The sequence below is a fragment of the Cenococcum geophilum genome, assembly GCF_001692895.1.
Source record: "Cenococcum geophilum 1.58 unplaced genomic scaffold K441scaffold_8, whole genome shotgun sequence".
Classification (NCBI taxonomy): domain Eukaryota; kingdom Fungi; phylum Ascomycota; class Dothideomycetes; order Gloniales; family Gloniaceae; genus Cenococcum; species Cenococcum geophilum.
The window spans coordinates 2,459,955-2,478,433 of record NW_027137566.1 but is presented as its reverse complement, the minus strand read 5'-3'; the positions used below and the strand labels follow the sequence as shown (position 1 = coordinate 2,478,433).

Here is an 18,479-nt window from a genome sequence, read left to right as displayed (position 1 = left end):
GCCCTCCGCTGGGCTGTAAGCCCGATACATTTGTCCCGGTTGGAATCTCAATTTGAATCCTAGAGCTTTAGCAAAGGTATCTTCCAGCCCCCCATGCCGCCTCGAAAAATTTGTGCGGATATGGTTCCTGTTTCGGCAACTCAGCCGCCTTTCCGTCAATTCTCTTAGCGCTAATTTAACGTCAAAACCCCCACCAAGCTCGCGGGTGGGGTTTCAACATACAAGTAATTCTTCAAGATGGAGTACGACACAAAGACCCGTGGGTAGCTGAATATTTAGAAGTTTTTCTAAATACTAATACCTGCGTAGCACCCTACAGCACCTCAGACAAAACCTCCTTTGCATATATCTCTGCCCGCGACAGATGGCCCGTCATACTAGTCAGTTCCCGGATAGCTTCAACAAGTCTGTCTGCAGACTTACAAGAGCTAGACTCAAGGAATTGACGATGTTCACCGTGCTACGATGGCCGTGAACGATCCGGAAATGGAGAAGGAGGGAAAGCAAATAATTGCAGATTTGGCAAAGCTCAAGTATGAGCTACAGCATGACCGGCAAATAATGTTAGTCCCTGTCTGAGTCCTTCTGGAATAGAAGCCGATAACCTAATAGCCCTCTACCTGATGATGGATATCCAGATATAGCCGGATACAATAAGGACCTTGAGCAGTTGAGGAATCCTAACTGGTTCAATGTGCCATGGCTATTTTCCGAATGCTACTTGTACAGGTATGCTATCTCAAAAGAGTTCATAACCGAATATATCTGCTAATGAGCACAAGATAGGCGTATTAACGCTTGCTTTACCCTCTCAGCCAAATGGCAGAATTACGATTTGTTCGTCCGCCAGAAAATGTCCACATTCAAGTCCTCCCGGCCCGCTGTTCTCGAACTTGCAGCGAGATACAAAGATATTGTCACTGAACTGGAATCAAACCATACACTCAAGGGGTCAAAAACTCAGGAAGAGTTGGAAGCTGCGGAGAAGATTCTCTTTACGGAGATGTGTGAGATTTGTTTGTGGGGAAATGCTACTGATCTGTCTCTCCTCACAAATATTTCATATGAGGATATTCAAAAACTTCAAGGTTCCGAGGCACGAAAGGCGTCAGAGAAGAATATTGTGGTTAATGATTTAGGAGCTGCCTTTGAGATCCTGAATGCTGCTCGGAAATCTGGAAAATCCCAACGTAGAGTGGATATTATCCTCGACAACGCTGGATTCGAACTTTTCGTCGATGTCATCCTGGCAGGATACCTCCTTTCCTCTGGTCTCGCAACCACTATGGTCCTCCATCCCAAATCTATACCATGGTTCGTATCTGACGTCCTACCCAAGGACTTTGCCGATCTGATCATGGCACTTGCGGACCCGCAAACTTTCTACAGTACGCTATCGGAGGATGAGAAGCACGCGGGAAAGACGTCTCAGCCTCTATCGGATAAAGAAGTTGAGGAACTGAAGTTCCTGTTCAGCCGATGGAGCCTTTTCCACGGCGAAGGGCAACTGGTCATTCGGTCAAACCGTTTCTGGACGGAAGGAGGTAGCTACTGGCGGTTGGCAGGGACGGAGCCAAGTTTATTCGAGGATCTCAAGGAGAGCGAGCTTGTAATTTTCAAGGGTGATCTAAACTACAGGAAGCTGACCGGCGATGTACGTCTCCCCATATTCGTTCTTATGCAGTTAGTTGAATTGATGTTAACCTTCTTCTAGGCTATGTGGGACACGACTACACCCTTCGCTGAAGCAATCGGTCCACTAGGACCTAAGTCGGGTATCCGCACCCTTGCACTTCGAACCTGCAAGGCGGATGTTGTGGTCGGCCTCCCGGAAGGTGAGGATGAAAGACTGAGGGCTACAGAAGGCGGTGGGGCAGATAGCGGAGCGCGAAAATGGGCTTGGAGCGGCAAGTGGGCTGTCGTGCAATTTTGTGATGGCAAAACTTGAGTCTGCAAACTAGTGATGGCAGTAACTATAGAATCATAATCAGCCGTTCGATTGCGACTTGATTGTATAGTTACGTTGATTATGTCTTTTTAGCACGAACCCACACGTGATGTTATCTACACGCGGTTTATCACGTATAGATAGGAACTCTACTAAGCTTATACCCGAAGCTTATACCCGAAGCTCTTCCTGGAGGTCTCCCCGGGGTCTACCTTAAAGGTCTATTGGAAAAAGACTTAGGGATGCGCGGAACAGATTTCAATCTAACTACCAGCATCTTATTCGTCATATGTTTTACTTTATCCATACTGTGAAGTTGCAAGTTATGGTGATTAACTGTGATACTAGGGTTACCTCTTGATGTAACTCCCATCCAACTTGATCATCACCTACGTCCACCCTTCCATCTACCTTGGCGCTGTAATGACGATATGGTATAAGCTCTTACGTTTATTTACAGCATGTTTTGTTTAGGCATAGGGGCATCATTTTTGCAGCTCAAAGCTAGTGCGCACACCATTGGCGCCCTAATAGAGACCCGTTTCTGCCCTCGGGTTCGCAGAAGCCCCCTTCTTTCCTGGTGCAACCATGATCATGCCGTCATGGTATACACGAACGGGGCTCACGCGCCGAATGGCTTGGTTCTATGCAGGAAGCTCATTGGCAAATGCCTTTGGTGGGCTGATAGGAGCAGAAGTGCTTGAAAGTTTGAACGGGGCACACGAAATTGCCGGATGGTAAGACATATTACTAACTGGAGTGCTTGAGTATATGCTAGTGATTGTGCTGATTAACATGTATACGGGCGGTGGCTCTTCATAATAGGAGTCATGGCTATCGGCTTTGCCATGCTCTCGACCATTGTCCTACCCAATTACCCGGCTGCAACTAAAGGTTAACATCAGAGGAACGTTCTTACGCGCAGTGGAGGCTCATAAAGGATACTGGGGAAGCCGATCTTGCCTCGTCGTCTTCTTTGCTTGAAGGCCTGAAACTCGCCCTCCGCGACCCACGCCTCTAGCTCTTTACACTCCTTCAACACGCTTCTTTACTGTCGCAATCTCTGCAATATTATTTCCCCTCTATAGTTAAAACACTGGGGTGTGGCTCTATTGAGGCCCTCCTCATAACCTCACCAGTCTGGATGGGCACTTTTTTCATTTCTCTCGTAACCTACACCTCTGGGCGCACTGGCGATCACAGCATCCATATAATTCTCCTCATGTTCATTTCTGTCATTGGGAATATCATAGTAGTATCCACTACCAGTATCCTAGCCCGCTTCTTCGCCATGTTTTTGATGCCTATGGGTGCAGTCTCTGCATACCAAATCATCCTCTCCTAGCAAATTCGTTTCCGCGCCCACTTGTCAAGCGTTCCGCATGTATTAGATCGTAAATGTAATTGAGAAATGCGCAAATATATGCGGGTCATACGTGTACCCAATAAGTGATGCGCCTCGGTATATTCCGGGTGGGAGCGCAACGGCGGCGGTGGCATTGGTTGTGACGGTCTTAGCATTTGTGATAGTGACAGTATTGAAGAAACAGAATAAGGCGTTAGCGGGAAGGGGAGTGGTTGATGCCGGGAATAGCGCTATGAGTTTGCATGGCGGTAATTCGGAGGCGAGGGCGGCGGATTTAGGTATATTTTGCGAGGGCGACGGTGAGGAACCGCGCCGGATTAGCGTACGCATAACAGTCTCCTCCAATTTGGTGAAAGACGTGGCCGTGCTCTGGTTGAATTTAGGCGGACTTGAGCGCGAAGTATCCTGACTCTTCGAAATCCGTTTGAGATCCACTACAACCAAGTGGTATCAGTCATACGGTCGAAAACTTTCCCCAAGCTCTTTGGATCTGAGAAAAACCCAAATCATATTCCACAATGCTTGCTTTATATTTCTTCGTGCAGGGCTGCGTCCCCAGACGGCAATTCTTTCTGGAACATCTTGTAATTGATTTCCACCCTCTGCATAGATAGGTCTTTCTCTAACGTTTTTGACTTCGCAGCCATCAATTCCTCCATCCCCATGGCCAAGGCATCCTGTGTAGCCGCAGCTAGTGTAAAGGCAGCTCTCAACTGCGTCATTGAATACCCACTCTTCACCAGACTGCTATTCCACTGTGCATCCTGCCATACGATGTACATGGAGATGGCCCAAGAGAATTGTATGATAACAAAGACAGCTGATAGCATAGTCGAAAAACCCCATTGGTAGGTCGGGTGATCTGTGTTTGGCATGCATCTCGAATTGTCTTGAATCCATAAGTCGTCATAGCCGGTACCGTTATAGCAATGGGCGTAGGTGGTATTGAGTGTGCTGACATTGTAAGTTTTCTGGTCGATGGTTACATTGAAGGTCGTGTTGCCTATGATTAAATTAGCGTGGGAAACTTTTAGAAAATATGGGAGGCAAACAATTATAGTAGTTGTTGTCCTCGTAATAAAGGAATTTTTGCGTATTGTTTGGGTAGTCGAATGTGCCTTGCAAAATTATGTTAACAACTATCTCGAGGCTCGTATGTATGAGTATAGAAATGGGTTGAATCACATTGGTTCAGTTCCAAACCAGGGTACGTCCCCACAAATTTGCGTATAGTCATTTTGCGTCCATCAGGGGCAGAGCAATTGCCTATACATCAGATATCGGTGTTAAAACTCTCCATGGCTTTAGGAATACTTACACGAGATATATCTTTCACGGCTCAGCTCCTCATAATTCCTAAGAGGAGCATCGTCAATGCAAGTACCATTTCCTAACCCAATCTTTTCACCGTCCCAGATAATCCTTCCGGCGAAGAAGTCATCAGCGCTGACGATTTGTTGGCTAGAATCCTTCAGAGATACGTATGCCACGGAAGAACCGACGTATCCAGTCATAGCACTCAAAATGGTGGGCATAGACAAGATATACAAGATGGAGATCCCCATGAAGCTGAATAAGAGAACGCTACGCTTGCTACGGTGACGCGAAAGGTCGGCCAGGAGCGCGCCCATGGAGGACAGAGTAGCACCTTCCAAAGCCAAAAGAGTGAAAGTCCGGTACGGCGCAGGATGTCTCTCAATAGATCGAAGTAAGGCGTTTGTAAAGACAACGTAGCTAAAGAACCACGCGATCATTTGCGCACCTCTTCCAATGCAGAGATCCCAGACTATATCGATGAATTTCGCAAGAGAGAATGACATGCTTCCAAAAGTGAAGTCGATGACGAAAAGCCCCTGGAATCCTGACACTCTAGAGTCCTGGGTTACCCACCCTTCACAGCCTCGAGTTTTGATTCCAAAGGGGTTCGACCGAAGTTGTCCGTATAATCCATAAAGAGCAGCGAATGGCGCAACGCCGAAGGAGAGGAGGAGCAAAAATGCGTATATCTGGGTCTTCGGGAATCTTACTCTCTTCGTCAAGGGAAAGAAATCATTCCGGAAGAAAAGAGGAATGTTCTTGAGCATCGGTACGGCGCGATCTCGCCATGTTCGGTATATCTGAGCCCAAGGCCCGTCAGGAGGTTCCGTTTTAATGTCCACATTCTCCAACTTCTCGTTTTTCAGGTCATCCTCGTCCCAGGTTGAAGAATAGCTTGTCCTGCGGTTCCTGAAAAGGTCAATTCGGCTGTAATTCTGCTCCATTCTCGCGGTTCGATCGCGCAAAGTAGACAAAGTTAAAGGGAACATGTGGAGCAGAGCCGAAGATATGAAGTACCGTTGTACGGCTGAAACCTTGTTAGTGTCATCTCTTTGCGGCGCAGCCTAAAGTCGCGTGTGTTTTACAAGTGGATGTGAGTCCGAAGCTTACGCAAAAAGTGGAGACTAGCTGCCTGTGTTTGGCCCCAAAGCCGAAGTGGCTAGCACTTGTTCCACCGATTGTCCTGGGGCTCGGATCCTTCGCCTTACTGTCATCAAATTACTATTATGAAGCGTAATTGGGACATCCGGAAACCAAGAGAAGACGACAACCATGTAGTGAAGCGCGTTAGTAATCTTCTCGCAACTCTGGAGGCAAACACGACGTGAATGGAGGTTCCATTAAACGCTGTACGATCACTAACCTAGTTAATTTTACAATTTGAGGACTCGGAGATGTTTACTTAAGAAGCAAAATAGTTGTGAACTCACAGGGTACTACTTCGCTAAAAATAGAGAAACAATTTCCTCTTTACCCTTTCACGGAAGAAACCGGGGTTCATTTCTTCATCGAGAGGAAGGATTCAGGACTAAAGCGGGTCTGTAGAAGCGCACACGCAGATCCTATTTATCAATTGCGTCTGCTCTCTTGTATTTGGCGATGAGATACACATGGCTACAGCCTGCAACAGCTCCAGTGCCCGCGCGCGACACAGGGAGGGGGCCACTGGAGCTGTTACAGGCTGTAGGACAACGGAATTGAAGATTGCAAAATGCCTTCCTCCACACCTTCTGACACGGAGCGCAATGCGCAGTGTGCAGTACGTAGTTGATTGCGGTAATAACATTGCCACGTGATTGCCACTACGAAGCTGCCGAAAGACTTATCCCTTGCAACGTTGATTTGGGTCCTATTTTTATCGATAAGGGTTGGCCAATAGAATCAATAGGATCAAGGCTCCGTGACCATACGCGTACTTTTGATTCTGGTGTTCCCGCACGGACCACCTCCAGTAGGACCCCAACGTTGCAAGGGATAAGGAGGGAAGTGCTAGCCACAGCCCGCAGACAACCCCGCTCAATCATTTTTCAATTGTTCCAGTTGTTCTCCTTTTCCACTTTCAAATTCCTATCACCGCGACTCTGTCCTGTATCTCGACTTTAATATTTGTTGGGTTAATACCAACAAATTTTAAAACTCATGCTAAGGATATGTTCTATCAGCACTGTTTAAAAGTCATATTCACACCCTAAATTTTATTTAGATTTTTGCCCATTCCCTAAAGTGCTCTCAACTACTTTCGCAAAAGCTCAATTCTCTATTTCGACAACCTTTTCCTCATGTTATCGGTGTGTCAGCAGCCGCTCATGGGGAAATGAAATCCGCAATGATCCTTCCTTATGTTTCTATACCATTCCCACATTAATCGTTCTACAGTTCAACTCCAGCCTTATTGCTCTCAGAAGCGCAAATTGATCAATAATACTACTTCAAAGACCAATAGTCAAGCAGGATATTTCATTCTATTCCCGTACAGTTCAAGAGCACACGTTTGAAGTTACCACTGACTTTGCCGCGCAATCACGTGCCTAGGCGCCGGCCTTGTCAGGAGGTTGGGTTGCTCTAAGATCTCCCGGCAAGATTGAGACAACCATCCCTCGTGTCTTCTGCGCCTTGGCTATTTTGAGTTTGTTCTTGGAGACAATACCTGCTTCAGAAAATTTCGATCGCGTGATGTCAAAGGTATTCCATTGGCTCTACTTCTTTAACTACTGCTAGTCGTCTCCCACTTTCGGAAAAGTTTTTGCCTCCTATCAAGCCAACACTACCTTCCTGGCTCATGAACCTGCCCTCTTGGTTAAATGAGCCGTTTCCCATATTACTAGACTTATTTCTCTCGAGATTCATCAGAACCGTTTTCCTCGACGACTTCTTAAATTACTATGCAACCACCAGCTATCTCGTACGGACACTACAAGTCTGGAAGAAAAAGCAACCATGGTGTTGTCGTAGACACGGAAGTCAATAAATCCGTTACTGCTGAAGAGAGACATGTGGTTACAGAGAGTGCTAAAGGAAGAGATGGCACACCACCTAGCACGGCGCTCGCAGATTGTCATACTGTTTCTACCGCTAATGGTTATCCTGAAAATGCTAGCACAGCCGAAGAATGTCCCGAATACGAAATCACAGTAGATACATCATCTCCCACGTCGATTACTGACGCTGGGAGCGCGACAGTTCACGACGATATTACGGATTCCACACTCGATGTTGGTGGCGACATTCGTCTAATTGTCAGCTCTGCCGACAATAACAAAAAAAACTTCTTAGTCTCTTCCGCAGCGCTCCGAATGGCAAGCGTTAAGTGGCGAGCTCTTCTGAATTCGATGGATTCTCAATCACTGGCGGAAATCGAATTCTCAGATGATGATCTTTGCACTATAGAGATCATCCTCCAAATCGCACACCTTCGCTTTGACGATCTACCAACTTCCTTAGATTTTACCGACCTTCTCAACCTTGCCATCACTTGCCACAAATACGAAGTCGTTCGGCTTGTCGGGCCTTTTCTTCGATCATGGGCTTGGCCATGGTCCCCAGTCTTTCAGGAATCAGGATACGAGCAATGGCTCTTTATCGCGTGGGTGTTTGGATACCAAGACACATTTGAAGCTCTCACCGACCATCTCGCAGCGACAACGCGGAGTAATTCAGAAGGCGACTGTCTCACTTCGGATGGGATTCTGTCGAACGACCGCATGCCAAGGTTTATTGTCGGTAAGTAACAAAAATTTCGAATACGGAATATGAGTTCGCTACTTATACTCTTCTCATACAGATAATGTGGTCCGAGTTCGGGCAGAAAATATCTCAGCTATCATTGCCAGTTGCTACGAACGAATTGATGAGTTGTCCAGTAGTCCATACCGTTATTGCAAAAAGAAGCCTCCTTGGGAACCCGATTTTCCAAGAGCGCATGCAATTTGCGACTCAGTAGCACTTGGTAGCTTCCTCAAAGGCCTCAAAGGCCTTAATCTTTGGCCCGTACAGCCGCACTCATCAGACCTTTATATGAGCGTTAACGAACTCAAAGAGCAACTAATGACTATAAGGATCTCCGTTCATCCAGATCATCAGTATTGCACCACCGAAGATCAAATCAAAAACTCGATCATGAACTCCGAGCCGGATAGTGATACCTTGGAGGATGAGCATCTCAAACACTTTGCACGGTTCAAGAACACCATAGACCCACTCGAAAACTCATCATCTCGGTATGAATCTGATGTCGACGATGAGGATGAAATTGAGGGGGATGAGCCTGATAATGGTGATAACGATGATTTTAAGAATGAGCACATCTCTACCGAGTAAAGCCAAGGGCCTAGGAGGAGTAGAAGAAATTTCTAAGGAGGGAACGTGAGCAGTCCGCCACTGTATTTTCATAAGAATACCTTGTTGCCATTTCTTCCACACCTTATGTATTTACTTTTTGAAATCTCATAAGGCAACAGAGACAGGGTAGTAGGCAACTAGAACAGACAACCCGATTTTGGTAGACATTTGAAGACCGGCTTGGCGAGCGAAATACAGATCGAGGCCAATGGCCATGCGTTGACTCACCATTGGAGACCTTCTCTTCTTGGGATTATTTCTAACACCAACCATGTATTCCGCGTAAAAAGAGGTTCGAGGCTTTCTTATTTGATTCTTACGCACAACTCCATGCTTCAACTCCTTAATCACTATATACTGGTACTGCGCCATTGTAGCCGTGCTGTGTCAAGCAGTTAGCTCTATTTAGTAGTCATTAAGACGGAAGTGACTCTGGAAATAGAACCTAGTATTGAATATCGACAAGATGAAAGTATCTCTGGCTTAGTGCGCGCGAGGAGGAACTGGAAAGGCCTTGGGTTAGGGAAATAAAATGTGCATAGTTGGATAGGGCTTGATCCCAATCTTTCTACGGTATTTGTATGCTGCTCGGAAATCTTTCATGTGCCTAGTTAGTCCCAGCATATTGCTCAGATTTAGACGCTTAGGAAGTTAGGTTTCATAATAGCCACACCAATACTATCAATATGCGGGATCAATGCCCGAGACCTCAGTTTCTGTAGCTAAATAGAGAGGTGGAGTTTGACACCGTATGTAATTGACAAATCTCAAACACGTAGGCTCCGACACGGTTACTTTCAAAAGGGGCGATCAACGAAGATGGACATAATGGTGTTGAGCATGCATAAAAACTTGGCATCCTCCTTTTCTCCACTCACGGCTGGCGGGGAGCAAGCCGCCGATACCTACCGTAGCCGAGACGCGTGCCAGCGCGACTCGTATCCTCACAACCTGAGTCGAAGCTCGACGCCACGTTCCGCAGCACCAGCTTATGTATGTTGCCATCATGGCTTAATCGAGTGGAGTAGGGGCGCACTTACCCATCTACTATTGGCAGTTGAGGGAAGTATATTTTGGATCGATGAGCATTCCGACCTATGACCCGGAAACGAACCCTGACGATCATCAGTTTTTTGCTCAACTCGCCAGCCTCGCCAGCCTCGCCGGCAAGTGCCCAAGATATTGTACTAACCGAATTTGGTGGCGACGTCAGAAAAGGGACGTATCACGGGCCTCGTACGACAATAGACTGGAAAGGTCGCAGCGGGGAAGAGGCGAAGGTTGAATGTACACCATCTCGTCAATTCCGGTGGTTAGCGCAGCCACGTCTGCACGGCCTTACTTTTCCTTAAACAGTAAAAATACCAAAACTTAAAGGCCGTGCAGACGTGGCTGCGCTAACCACTGGAATTGACGAGATGGTGTAGATATGAATCGGCTGACGACGCGCTTAATGGCGCTTTTTGTGCAGACAGATGGCCGATGCAGAGCTTAAATGATCTGAGTCGGAGAGCTAGGGGAAATATATATTATGGCGGTGCTCGCAGCTTCTCTTCAGAGCCAGCTTCACCCAATTCTTTTAAAATTTTGAGTTCGATATCCAGTTGTAACTTCGGCTTGAATACCTTCCATTTAGGTAAATAAATGGTTCCATTTCTAACTTTTTGCTTCCTTTATTCAGAACCCGCTTCCCTACCAATCAATCTAACCTAGGTTTCTCGTAGTTTAATATCAACCCACCCAGCCAATATGTCTACGACCAAAGAAGAGATCACCACCCAAGAGGCCGCTGCCGAGCAGTCTGGCGCTGCGGCCGAGATGACTGCAAAGAAGATGGGCTTTGGTTCCATCAGCAAGCAGCTCGGCGCTTGGGTGAAAAAGGTTACTGGCAAGAAGCAGAAGGAAGCTAAGGCAAAGGCTGGTGCTGCCCATGCTGATGGTACTGCTCCTACCGATGGTGCCCCTGCAGAGAGTGGGGGTGCTCCTATCGAAGCTCCCGCTGCCACTCCCGCTACAGCTGTTCAGGCATAGACCGTTGGACAATGGAAGGGTTGAGAGAAAGTCGTAGTGCTGGTTAGTCATTATTTTTATTGTACTTATCGAAGAACTAGTGGATAAATACTGACTGCCTTTCTCCGTAGGATCCTTTCCGGCAACAGTATTCAGTTCTCGAGTTCGATATGTTCAAATCTACCTACATATAATGAGAGAAGGAGTGCTTGCGTAGGGGAACGCTTGATACCCGGAGGGAGATCGGCTAAGGACAGTAGCCCGTAAATCACGTTCCATTTGGTGCAAGAAGATGGATGGAGTCTTGTGATACCCATAAAATCCGATCCCTTTTGTAGAAAAAGTCTAAATGTTCAATTTGTAGTTAACCCAAACATTTTGCTTCTATGGAGATTCACGTCGGGTGAGGGTCGCGCATCCATATCTCCACTTCGGTATGCGATGCTCCGTCAGTTGATTTATCCTATGTAACTACTCTACAATTACTAGAAGGATATATCTATATGGTACTATAACTTGAATTTGTATGTTTCAGTTTGCCTCAAGGCCGAAGAATGTCTTATATGTGGCCTCCCAATGATATGCGCTGTCAGCTCCCCGGAGAAAAATGCGATTCATAGCCCAATGAATTATCCCGTGCCAAGGCCACATTTCCACAGTATGCCAGTCATTCCATATGATATCGTTAACGCAGTCATAATGAGTGAAAGCATTGCGGGGAGGGCTATGCTTTCTGGAAGAAGAGGACGACCCAGTTAGAGTTTGTGTCAATTTGACGCTAAATAAAGAGGTATGGGCGAAAGGTGTAGTGTAGGATGTACTGCTAATGGGTGAGAAGAGTCCGTATTTGAACGTTCCGATGATATGTGTGCGAAGAATTAGATCTTAGCAGTATTCCTTTCTTACATCTAGGCTATTCCACATGGCGAGATTTAGCTGTACATATATAATACATTGACGTGCGCCAAAAAAGCTCTATCCTTCCCAAGCCTTGCCACCACCCATTTTCCCTTTTCTCCTATACCTCTCCACCGCGCTTTCAAAGAGTTCCCTGCAGGGTACTCTGCTCCCCAACCGCGCACACATCAAAAACGCACCGCTTAATTTCCGATGCAGACTATACGTCTCCTCCGGCGGCGGTGCCAATCTCTCTTTCACCATCACTGGAATCAATCCACGGACTCTATCCGTAATGGTCTGGTCTCTAAAGTCATATACCAGCGGCCCTGACTCCTTGAACGGCTCGGCAAGCGTAAGCACGGACTGGATGTGCGCTTCCAGCATACTCTTGCTCTCCGCGCCAGTAAGGTACCCGAGCTGGATGGAAAGATCGCCGATGGCCCGACGGTCGTTCTTCACCGCGGCGACCAAAACCCTCATGTACGGGTCAATGAACTCGTCCGGATAATCCCTGCTTGCGCCGAAGTCCAAGAGCTCGATTTTGTGCTGTTTCTCGTTATACAGAAAATTGGTCCAGTTCGGATCCGTCTGCATGAACTTGAACTCTGCGATTTCGCGGAGGCAGAGCCGTAGGATTTGCATGCCAATCCAGTCGCGTTGGGCTTGATCTAGAGAGGGGAGCTTGGTGACGCCAATGCCTCCCATCAGCTCTGCTGTTAGGACTTCCTTCCCAGATGCTTCCGGGAATATTATGGGTACGGTGAAAACTGCCGTGTCGTCAGCAAGGAGAGAACGGAAGCGCTCTTGGCACTCTGCTTCACGGAGATAGTCGCATTCCCAGCCAAGTTCGGTCCGGGCATTTGCAATGGTTTTGTCGAGATACAGGCCTTTCGGGAGAAGGCGAGAGGCAGTGAGGAGAATGGAGAGGTTGTTGAGATCAGAGTCAATGGAGTTGGCGACGCCGGGATACTGGACTTTTACTGCAACAGGCTGGCCATTAGAACGAAGGACAGCCTTGTGGACTTGGCCGATGGAAGCGGCCGCGATAGGGACTTCTTCGAACAATGTAAAGAGATCGCGCCAGTCTGCACCGAGATTGGCAGAAAGGACTTTGTTGCGTTGGGATGCCGGCATGTAATCTGCGCTATCTTGGACCCGCTGCAGCACTTCGTGGATTGGCGGAGGTAGCATTTTGAGATCTGTAGTAAGTTAGTACGTGGAAAGACAATATAATAATTGATAGACTGACCTTGAAATGAGATCATTTGGCCCAATTTCAGAGCGGCTCCACGCATCCGGGAAAGCTTTGCAACCAGAATTTCCATGTTCCCAGGACTTAGCATTAAGGAGCCCCCAGTTGATGCAGCACTTCCGGTAACGCGACGGAGACTCTCCCCAACGGCGCCAAAGGCTATGCTGGTTGCTAGACCACCATACTGCCAAAGTCTGCTAAAACGAGAAGCGGGCACTCGAGACTCACGCAATTCGTAAGGTGTCTTTTGTGGGAATGGACCTAATCCTGGGGGTGTCTACGTCGAAACTGTCAGCATATCAGCATGCTTTGCTCGCTATAGGATCTGGCAAGCTGTAACCTACTGCTGAAAGAGGTTCAGAGGTGGCTTTGACATCCTTAGCTAGATCCGAAACAAAATCCCGTATTTCATTCTCTGCAGACGGTGTTTCTTGATGTCCTTCCCATACTATTTGTTCCGGCTTCGCTGGAGTGGTTGCTGCTGTCTGGAGAACATTGAAGGTATCCTGGTTCTTACGTGCGGCAAGCTCGGTGTGGTCAATGGGAGTCCTACCAGCACCCTTCAAATCAAGACGTGTTTTATCCTTGTAGGGGTTTCCACCTAGCATCCGGGCTACTCTAGCTGTACGGAAAACGTCTGTGTTGATGCCTTTGGGAACTTGCTCCTGTCCTGGAATAGTTGCTTGATGCGGCATCTGCTCCTTTTGGCGTGATCCCTGGCCAGCTTCTGGTGTGGAATAGAAGACATCCGGATTAATTTGACCATTCTCGACGTGTTCATCGCTCCCTTGTTTGCCTTCAGTGTTCTTTGGTATCTTCGCTCGAGGCAACGATGAGTACTCCGGCTTTGCATTTGTAGATCGAGTATAGAATACATATCTGTCGCGTCTCTCAGAGAGTTTCTCTGCCTTAGGTTGTGGTGCTGACGGCTGAGGTTCTGCCGCTATAGAAGGTATCTGGGACTCAGCCTGTCGCTGCAGCCGTCTTGCTTCTTCGGGAGAAAATTCTGAAGCTTTTGACGGCGTGGGTATTGCCGAAGCTCTAGAGGCTACTGGCTTTATGCCATCGCCTTCATCCTGGCCCATGCTCCGCCGTTCTTGAGCCAATGGCTCCTTTGTCGACTCTAGTATCGTTCCAGGAGGTGGTATGGTCCCATCAGGTAGCGACTGTCGTCTTGACTTCTCTTGCTTGATGCCAAGCTCTTCATCAAATGAAGGTTCTGTCTGCGCATTCTGCTCAGAGCGATCATAATGATGATCCTGTTCTAGGCCTACCTTCACCCTTCCATATGTGTCTTCACTATTAACTGTCTCTTTACTCGGTATAGGTTCATCTTGACTCCTCGATGTTTGTTCCTTCCCCGCCGACCTAGTATACAATGGAGATCCATTAAATCGTTCGGCTAGCGCAACCGCCGCTTTCGCAGTCAGAGTGACACGATCTGTCTGGTTTTTGACTGTCTTAGCGAGAGTTGAGGTTTTGCTATAGACATCTAGCTGCTGCGACCGAAGAATGATGTGTTGTTTAGCGACGGAGCGCGAGGCGTCAAAGAGTTTTGCGGCGTCGATAAGCCGCCTTCCTGCCATTAAGGTTAAGCCAATGGCTATAATATACGATTTCTCATCGTAGGTTATGTATAAGCATCAAGAATTGAGGACAATGGCGGGCGCTGGTGGACAGTAGCTTAATACGAAAGCCTCAGCATCGTCACAGCCACGATATTGTTGGCACACGTGATCGCGAATAGACATCCTTATTTGATCCTTAACCCACCTTTCGTTATCTTCCCTGGTAAGTCGAAATCTCATATTTTCTTAGACCTCACAGCTGTCGGATTTGATTATTAGTACTGTATCATATCATGGCTTCTTTTTGATCTAAACTTTCTGCGTTAAAGTTTGCTTCAACCCCTGTTATCAGCTTTCAAGCTTCAATCACGTACGTGCTCAGGTATTCTATATGAGAGACATCTCATTTTCTTTCAAACTCTATCTTTCCGCTCGTTCCATTCGTGATTCTTCTATTTATTCAACGAGCTCCCAATATGAAAATTGCATGTCTACAATTTGCCCCAGAAGTGGGCCAGTTCGACAGGAATATGAAAAGGGCAGACGATGTCATCGCTATATCAAACCTGCCTCCGAATTTGGACTGGCTTGTTCTACCTGAGCTCGCCTTTACAGGTATATTATGACCATTGGGCTCGCCCTGTCAATCTTTTTGCATTTGAGCTGACTTGTTTATAGGCTACAATTTCCAATCTTTCACCTCCATAGCCCCTTTCCTGGAGCCTACCGCAGCCGGCCCCAGTACTTCCTGGGCCATCCGCACTGCCGCTCGTTTCTCATGCACTGTCACAGTCGGCTATCCAGAAATCGCCCGTCCCAGCAACCCCAATGAGCCACCGCAGCACTTCAACTCGACCGTCACCGTCTCACCCACCGGCCAAATCCTAGCCAATTACCGGAAAACGTTTCTGTACTACACGGACGAGACATGGGCCTCCGAAGGCCCTTCAAAGTTCTTCAGCGGACAGCTCGGTACGCTAGGCAATGTGACACTGGGGATCTGCATGGATATCAATCCGTACAGATTCCTTGCGTCGTGGACGGACTACGAATTTGCCAATACCGCGCTGGCTGCTAACTCGCCTATTGTATGCGTGTCAATGGCCTGGATTAGTCGTCTTGAGCCCGATGAACTGGCGCAGAACTGCTATGAGCCTGATACGACGACACTCGCGTATTGGGTAGAGCGGTTCCGGCCACTGGTGGAGAGGGCTGGACGAGATGGTAAGGGGCCGGTGATCGTAGTGTTAGCAAATAGGTCTGGGATGGAGGGTGAAGTTTGCTATGCGGGCAGTAGTACTGTATTGAGGATTGAAGGGGGTGGGGTGAGTCTTTATGAGACTGCAGGGAGGGCGGAAGAAAGATGCTTGGTTGTGGATTTAAATGAGGTAAGTTGTCGTTTCAAAGTCCATACCGGCTATTCTAAAGGTTGACTAATGTTCACAGCGACCGAGATTTATGGTGAGGGCGGAGGGCTAAGGAGCTAGGACTGTCGGGAAGGAATTGCTGTATAGTGGCTTGTGGAGTAAAATTTTCCAGGCGTTGTGGCACCTTGAAGATTCCCATCATTTGCATCAGGTCATACCAGTACCCACAGCCATGGTATTCCCAATTCCAATCACAACTTATTCGTGCCTTACATTACACTATGTTGCAGCAGCTCATCGTGTGGATCGGCAAGTGTTTTGTTCACTGCGTACAATCCGATTCAGCCCAAGCGCTAGTGTGCCCGAAGAAAATGCCTTCCATCCACTGTCTCCGCTCCACTCTCACGCCTTTTTCTCCGCTACAACCCAGCTCCGTGACCACTCGCCCGCCATGAAGTTCATTTCCATACCATTTGACTTTGTAAGAGACCGAAATTGAGAAGAGAGCAAATGATCTAGATGCCGATGCGGGTCTTGCGCCAATGTCGCCTCTTAGCGTTGTATCTAAAGAATTCAATGTCAGGTTCTGTGTAAAACCGCCTTCGAGCTGTTTGCGGAGAAGAGTGCATATTCAGCTGCCTTCGGTAATCGCAAATCCATTGTGTAGTGGTAAGCTAGGTGGCTGGGTTATGTCGCACCTGATGGTATTGCCCGTTCGCAGCCTGATCCACTGAGGAATTGGGCGGTTCTGCTTCTGCGCTCTCGCAAGCTTTTGCTTGGTTCGGAATGACTTGTGGCTCTGCGGTCTGAGTCAGTACAACATCCTGCTCCTCGTGAGATTATACTAGGAGTAACAAGACATACCGGCATCGTGAATGTCTATGTCGACTGTGAAGACGTGAGAGGTTGGTTGTGGTGTGGAATGTCGTTGTAGGCAAGGAATTTCGCATGTGTGTGCGGCTGCAAACGAGAGGTCACTAGCCGCTTTCGGCGTTGGTGGGTGGCTTAACTTAATCACGCACTCACCATACCGACCAAATATTTTTCTTGTCTTAACCTCTCAACCGACGGCTTTGTTCACTCTTTTGACATCATTAGAGATTTCAACACGGTCAAAAGATGCATGTCTAGCCTAAGTGTCGAGAAACCTAATGAGAATGATCGGTGAGTATAATATAGGATTCTGACCCGATCAAAATTTATCACTGCGGTATCAATCTTCCACTCCTGACTTCCCCGCACCTTACGCCTTTCCTCTCGCCCCAAACAGCCTCCCTATTACCAAAAGTAGCAGTGCTGAACCAAGATTGCACCTCTTCTACTTACCAGATAACTAGAGTCGGCCAGGGGATGCACATAATCAATACGATCGCTCAAAAAGAGTGATTATGACTATATCCCTTAACCCGTTGTTTCTGGCGCCTTGTTATCGATAAGGCTCTAGCCAATAGGAGGCTCTTGTTCCAGTGGCCGTGACAAGAGCTACAGCGACCTAAGGTTATTCGAATTCGTGATTAATATATATATATCTATCTATAGAGCTAGTCCTTAGTGTTAAGCTTGGCCAGATATTTACTCTAATATAGTCCCTTTATACAGAACGGAATATTACACACAGAATAGCCCCAACTCGTCCTTAAAGGCCTCACACGGCGCTTCCAGCCTGTACTATCCTCTCTCCTCTTTATTATAGTGTTCGTAGATAAGTCGGCCAGTGGCTTTTAAAGGCCAGTATGTGGTATTTTAGGCCCGCGCTTAACCTCTACACAGCCAGAGCAGATGGCCTGTTTCTTCCACAGTTTCTTATACTAATGTTTCTTAACCGGGCGCTATACTATATCCATTGTCCCTTTCCTCTTCTTACTATAAATTGGCTTACGGGCTCTAATAAAGGCGTAGAGGAGAGCGTCTCAAAGGTCGCGACGGAACTATAGATATAATATTACTTAAAGCCCTCTCTTACCGAGCGGGGCCTTGTACATAGAGAGTAAATAGCTGTTACCTATAATAGTATTAAGTAGGAAGGAGAAGAGCGGTTTCTATATCTTCTTATAGACTCTCTTAGTATTATAGTAAAACCGCAGCTAGTTAGTAATGTCCACGCTATATATCTATAAATTATACTCCTTTATAAACTCTAGTATATCTAATTCTACTCTAGGCTTATTTCTAAACATCTTAACTGTCTATTTATAGCCTATAGCTATTATAGAGGGCCATTTTTAAAGCTTTATAAAGTAGGTTTAACCTAGTAATATATAATATTAGCGGCTCTATAACACGGTGTTAAGGAAAACACCTACTATTATAGACTGTAGATATAAATAAAACTATTATAGCATCCTTTTGGGCAAACTCCATTACCTAGTAACTCTTAAATAACTCTCTATAGAGCGTACCCTATGGAATCTAG

The 18,479-nt window shown here is 47.0% G+C and overlaps 7 protein-coding genes across 7 annotated transcripts; 4 read left to right on the top strand and 3 right to left on the bottom strand.

The window, feature by feature from the left end:
* Nucleotides 1-237: 237 nt before the first annotated feature.
* Nucleotides 238-2,154, top strand: K441DRAFT_604932 (DUF89-domain-containing protein; the record flags this gene model as incomplete). The annotated part of the gene is made up of 6 exons (XM_067645358.1): nucleotides 238-259; nucleotides 310-380; nucleotides 433-563; nucleotides 613-729; nucleotides 787-1,654; nucleotides 1,715-2,154. 6 exons carry the CDS (start codon nucleotides 238-240, stop codon nucleotides 1,946-1,948), a joined length of 1,443 nt encoding a protein of 480 aa, XP_067507607.1. The 3' UTR covers nucleotides 1,949-2,154.
* Nucleotides 2,155-3,742: 1,588 nt separating this feature from the next.
* K441DRAFT_741089 (uncharacterized protein) lies at nucleotides 3,743-5,575 on the bottom strand (the record flags this gene model as incomplete). The annotated part of the gene is made up of 4 exons (XM_067654371.1): nucleotides 3,743-4,317; nucleotides 4,367-4,453; nucleotides 4,518-4,580; nucleotides 4,633-5,575. The coding sequence occupies 4 exons, from the start codon at nucleotides 5,573-5,575 to the stop codon at nucleotides 3,842-3,844; spliced, it is 1,569 nt and encodes a 522-aa protein (XP_067507606.1). The 3' UTR covers nucleotides 3,743-3,841.
* Nucleotides 5,576-7,320: 1,745 nt separating this feature from the next.
* Nucleotides 7,321-8,709, top strand: K441DRAFT_343761 (uncharacterized protein). Its single transcript, XM_067641279.1, has 3 exons — nucleotides 7,321-8,214; nucleotides 8,268-8,351; nucleotides 8,413-8,709. Exons 1-2 carry the CDS (start codon nucleotides 7,514-7,516, stop codon nucleotides 8,281-8,283), a joined length of 717 nt encoding a protein of 238 aa, XP_067507605.1. The 5' UTR covers nucleotides 7,321-7,513; the 3' UTR covers nucleotides 8,284-8,351; nucleotides 8,413-8,709.
* Nucleotides 8,710-11,954: 3,245 nt separating this feature from the next.
* K441DRAFT_545113 (ubiquinone biosynthesis protein-like protein coq-8) lies at nucleotides 11,955-14,717 on the bottom strand (the record flags this gene model as incomplete). The annotated part of the gene is made up of 3 exons (XM_067642796.1): nucleotides 11,955-13,078; nucleotides 13,129-13,408; nucleotides 13,476-14,717. 3 exons carry the CDS (start codon nucleotides 14,715-14,717, stop codon nucleotides 11,955-11,957), a joined length of 2,646 nt encoding a protein of 881 aa, XP_067507604.1.
* A 458-nt stretch (nucleotides 14,718-15,175) lies between these two features.
* On the top strand, nucleotides 15,176-16,178 carry K441DRAFT_685100 (N-terminal asparagine amidohydrolase-like protein; the record flags this gene model as incomplete). The annotated part of the gene is made up of 3 exons (XM_067651848.1): nucleotides 15,176-15,314; nucleotides 15,378-16,087; nucleotides 16,146-16,178. The coding sequence occupies 3 exons, from the start codon at nucleotides 15,176-15,178 to the stop codon at nucleotides 16,176-16,178; spliced, it is 882 nt and encodes a 293-aa protein (XP_067507603.1).
* K441DRAFT_655052 (uncharacterized protein) lies at nucleotides 16,015-16,852 on the top strand. Its single transcript, XM_067647777.1, has 2 exons — nucleotides 16,015-16,087; nucleotides 16,146-16,852. The coding sequence occupies exon 2, from the start codon at nucleotides 16,299-16,301 to the stop codon at nucleotides 16,563-16,565; it is 267 nt and encodes an 88-aa protein (XP_067507602.1). The 5' UTR covers nucleotides 16,015-16,087; nucleotides 16,146-16,298; the 3' UTR covers nucleotides 16,566-16,852.
* On the bottom strand, nucleotides 16,395-16,936 carry K441DRAFT_703622 (60S ribosomal protein eL39; the record flags this gene model as incomplete). Its single annotated transcript, XM_067653487.1, has 3 exons — nucleotides 16,395-16,630; nucleotides 16,765-16,865; nucleotides 16,931-16,936. The coding sequence occupies 3 exons, from the start codon at nucleotides 16,934-16,936 to the stop codon at nucleotides 16,582-16,584; spliced, it is 156 nt and encodes a 51-aa protein (XP_067507601.1). The 3' UTR covers nucleotides 16,395-16,581.
* Nucleotides 16,937-18,479: the final 1,543 nt, after the last annotated feature.

Bases quoted from the DNA above. Each gene is read 5' to 3' on its own strand.
- K441DRAFT_343761 (XM_067641279.1), top strand. From the start codon at position 7,514: ATGCAACCACCAGCTATCTCGTACGGACACTACAAGTCTGGAAGAAAA.
- K441DRAFT_655052 (XM_067647777.1), top strand. From the start codon at position 16,299: ATGGTATTCCCAATTCCAATCACAACTTATTCGTGCCTTACATTACAC.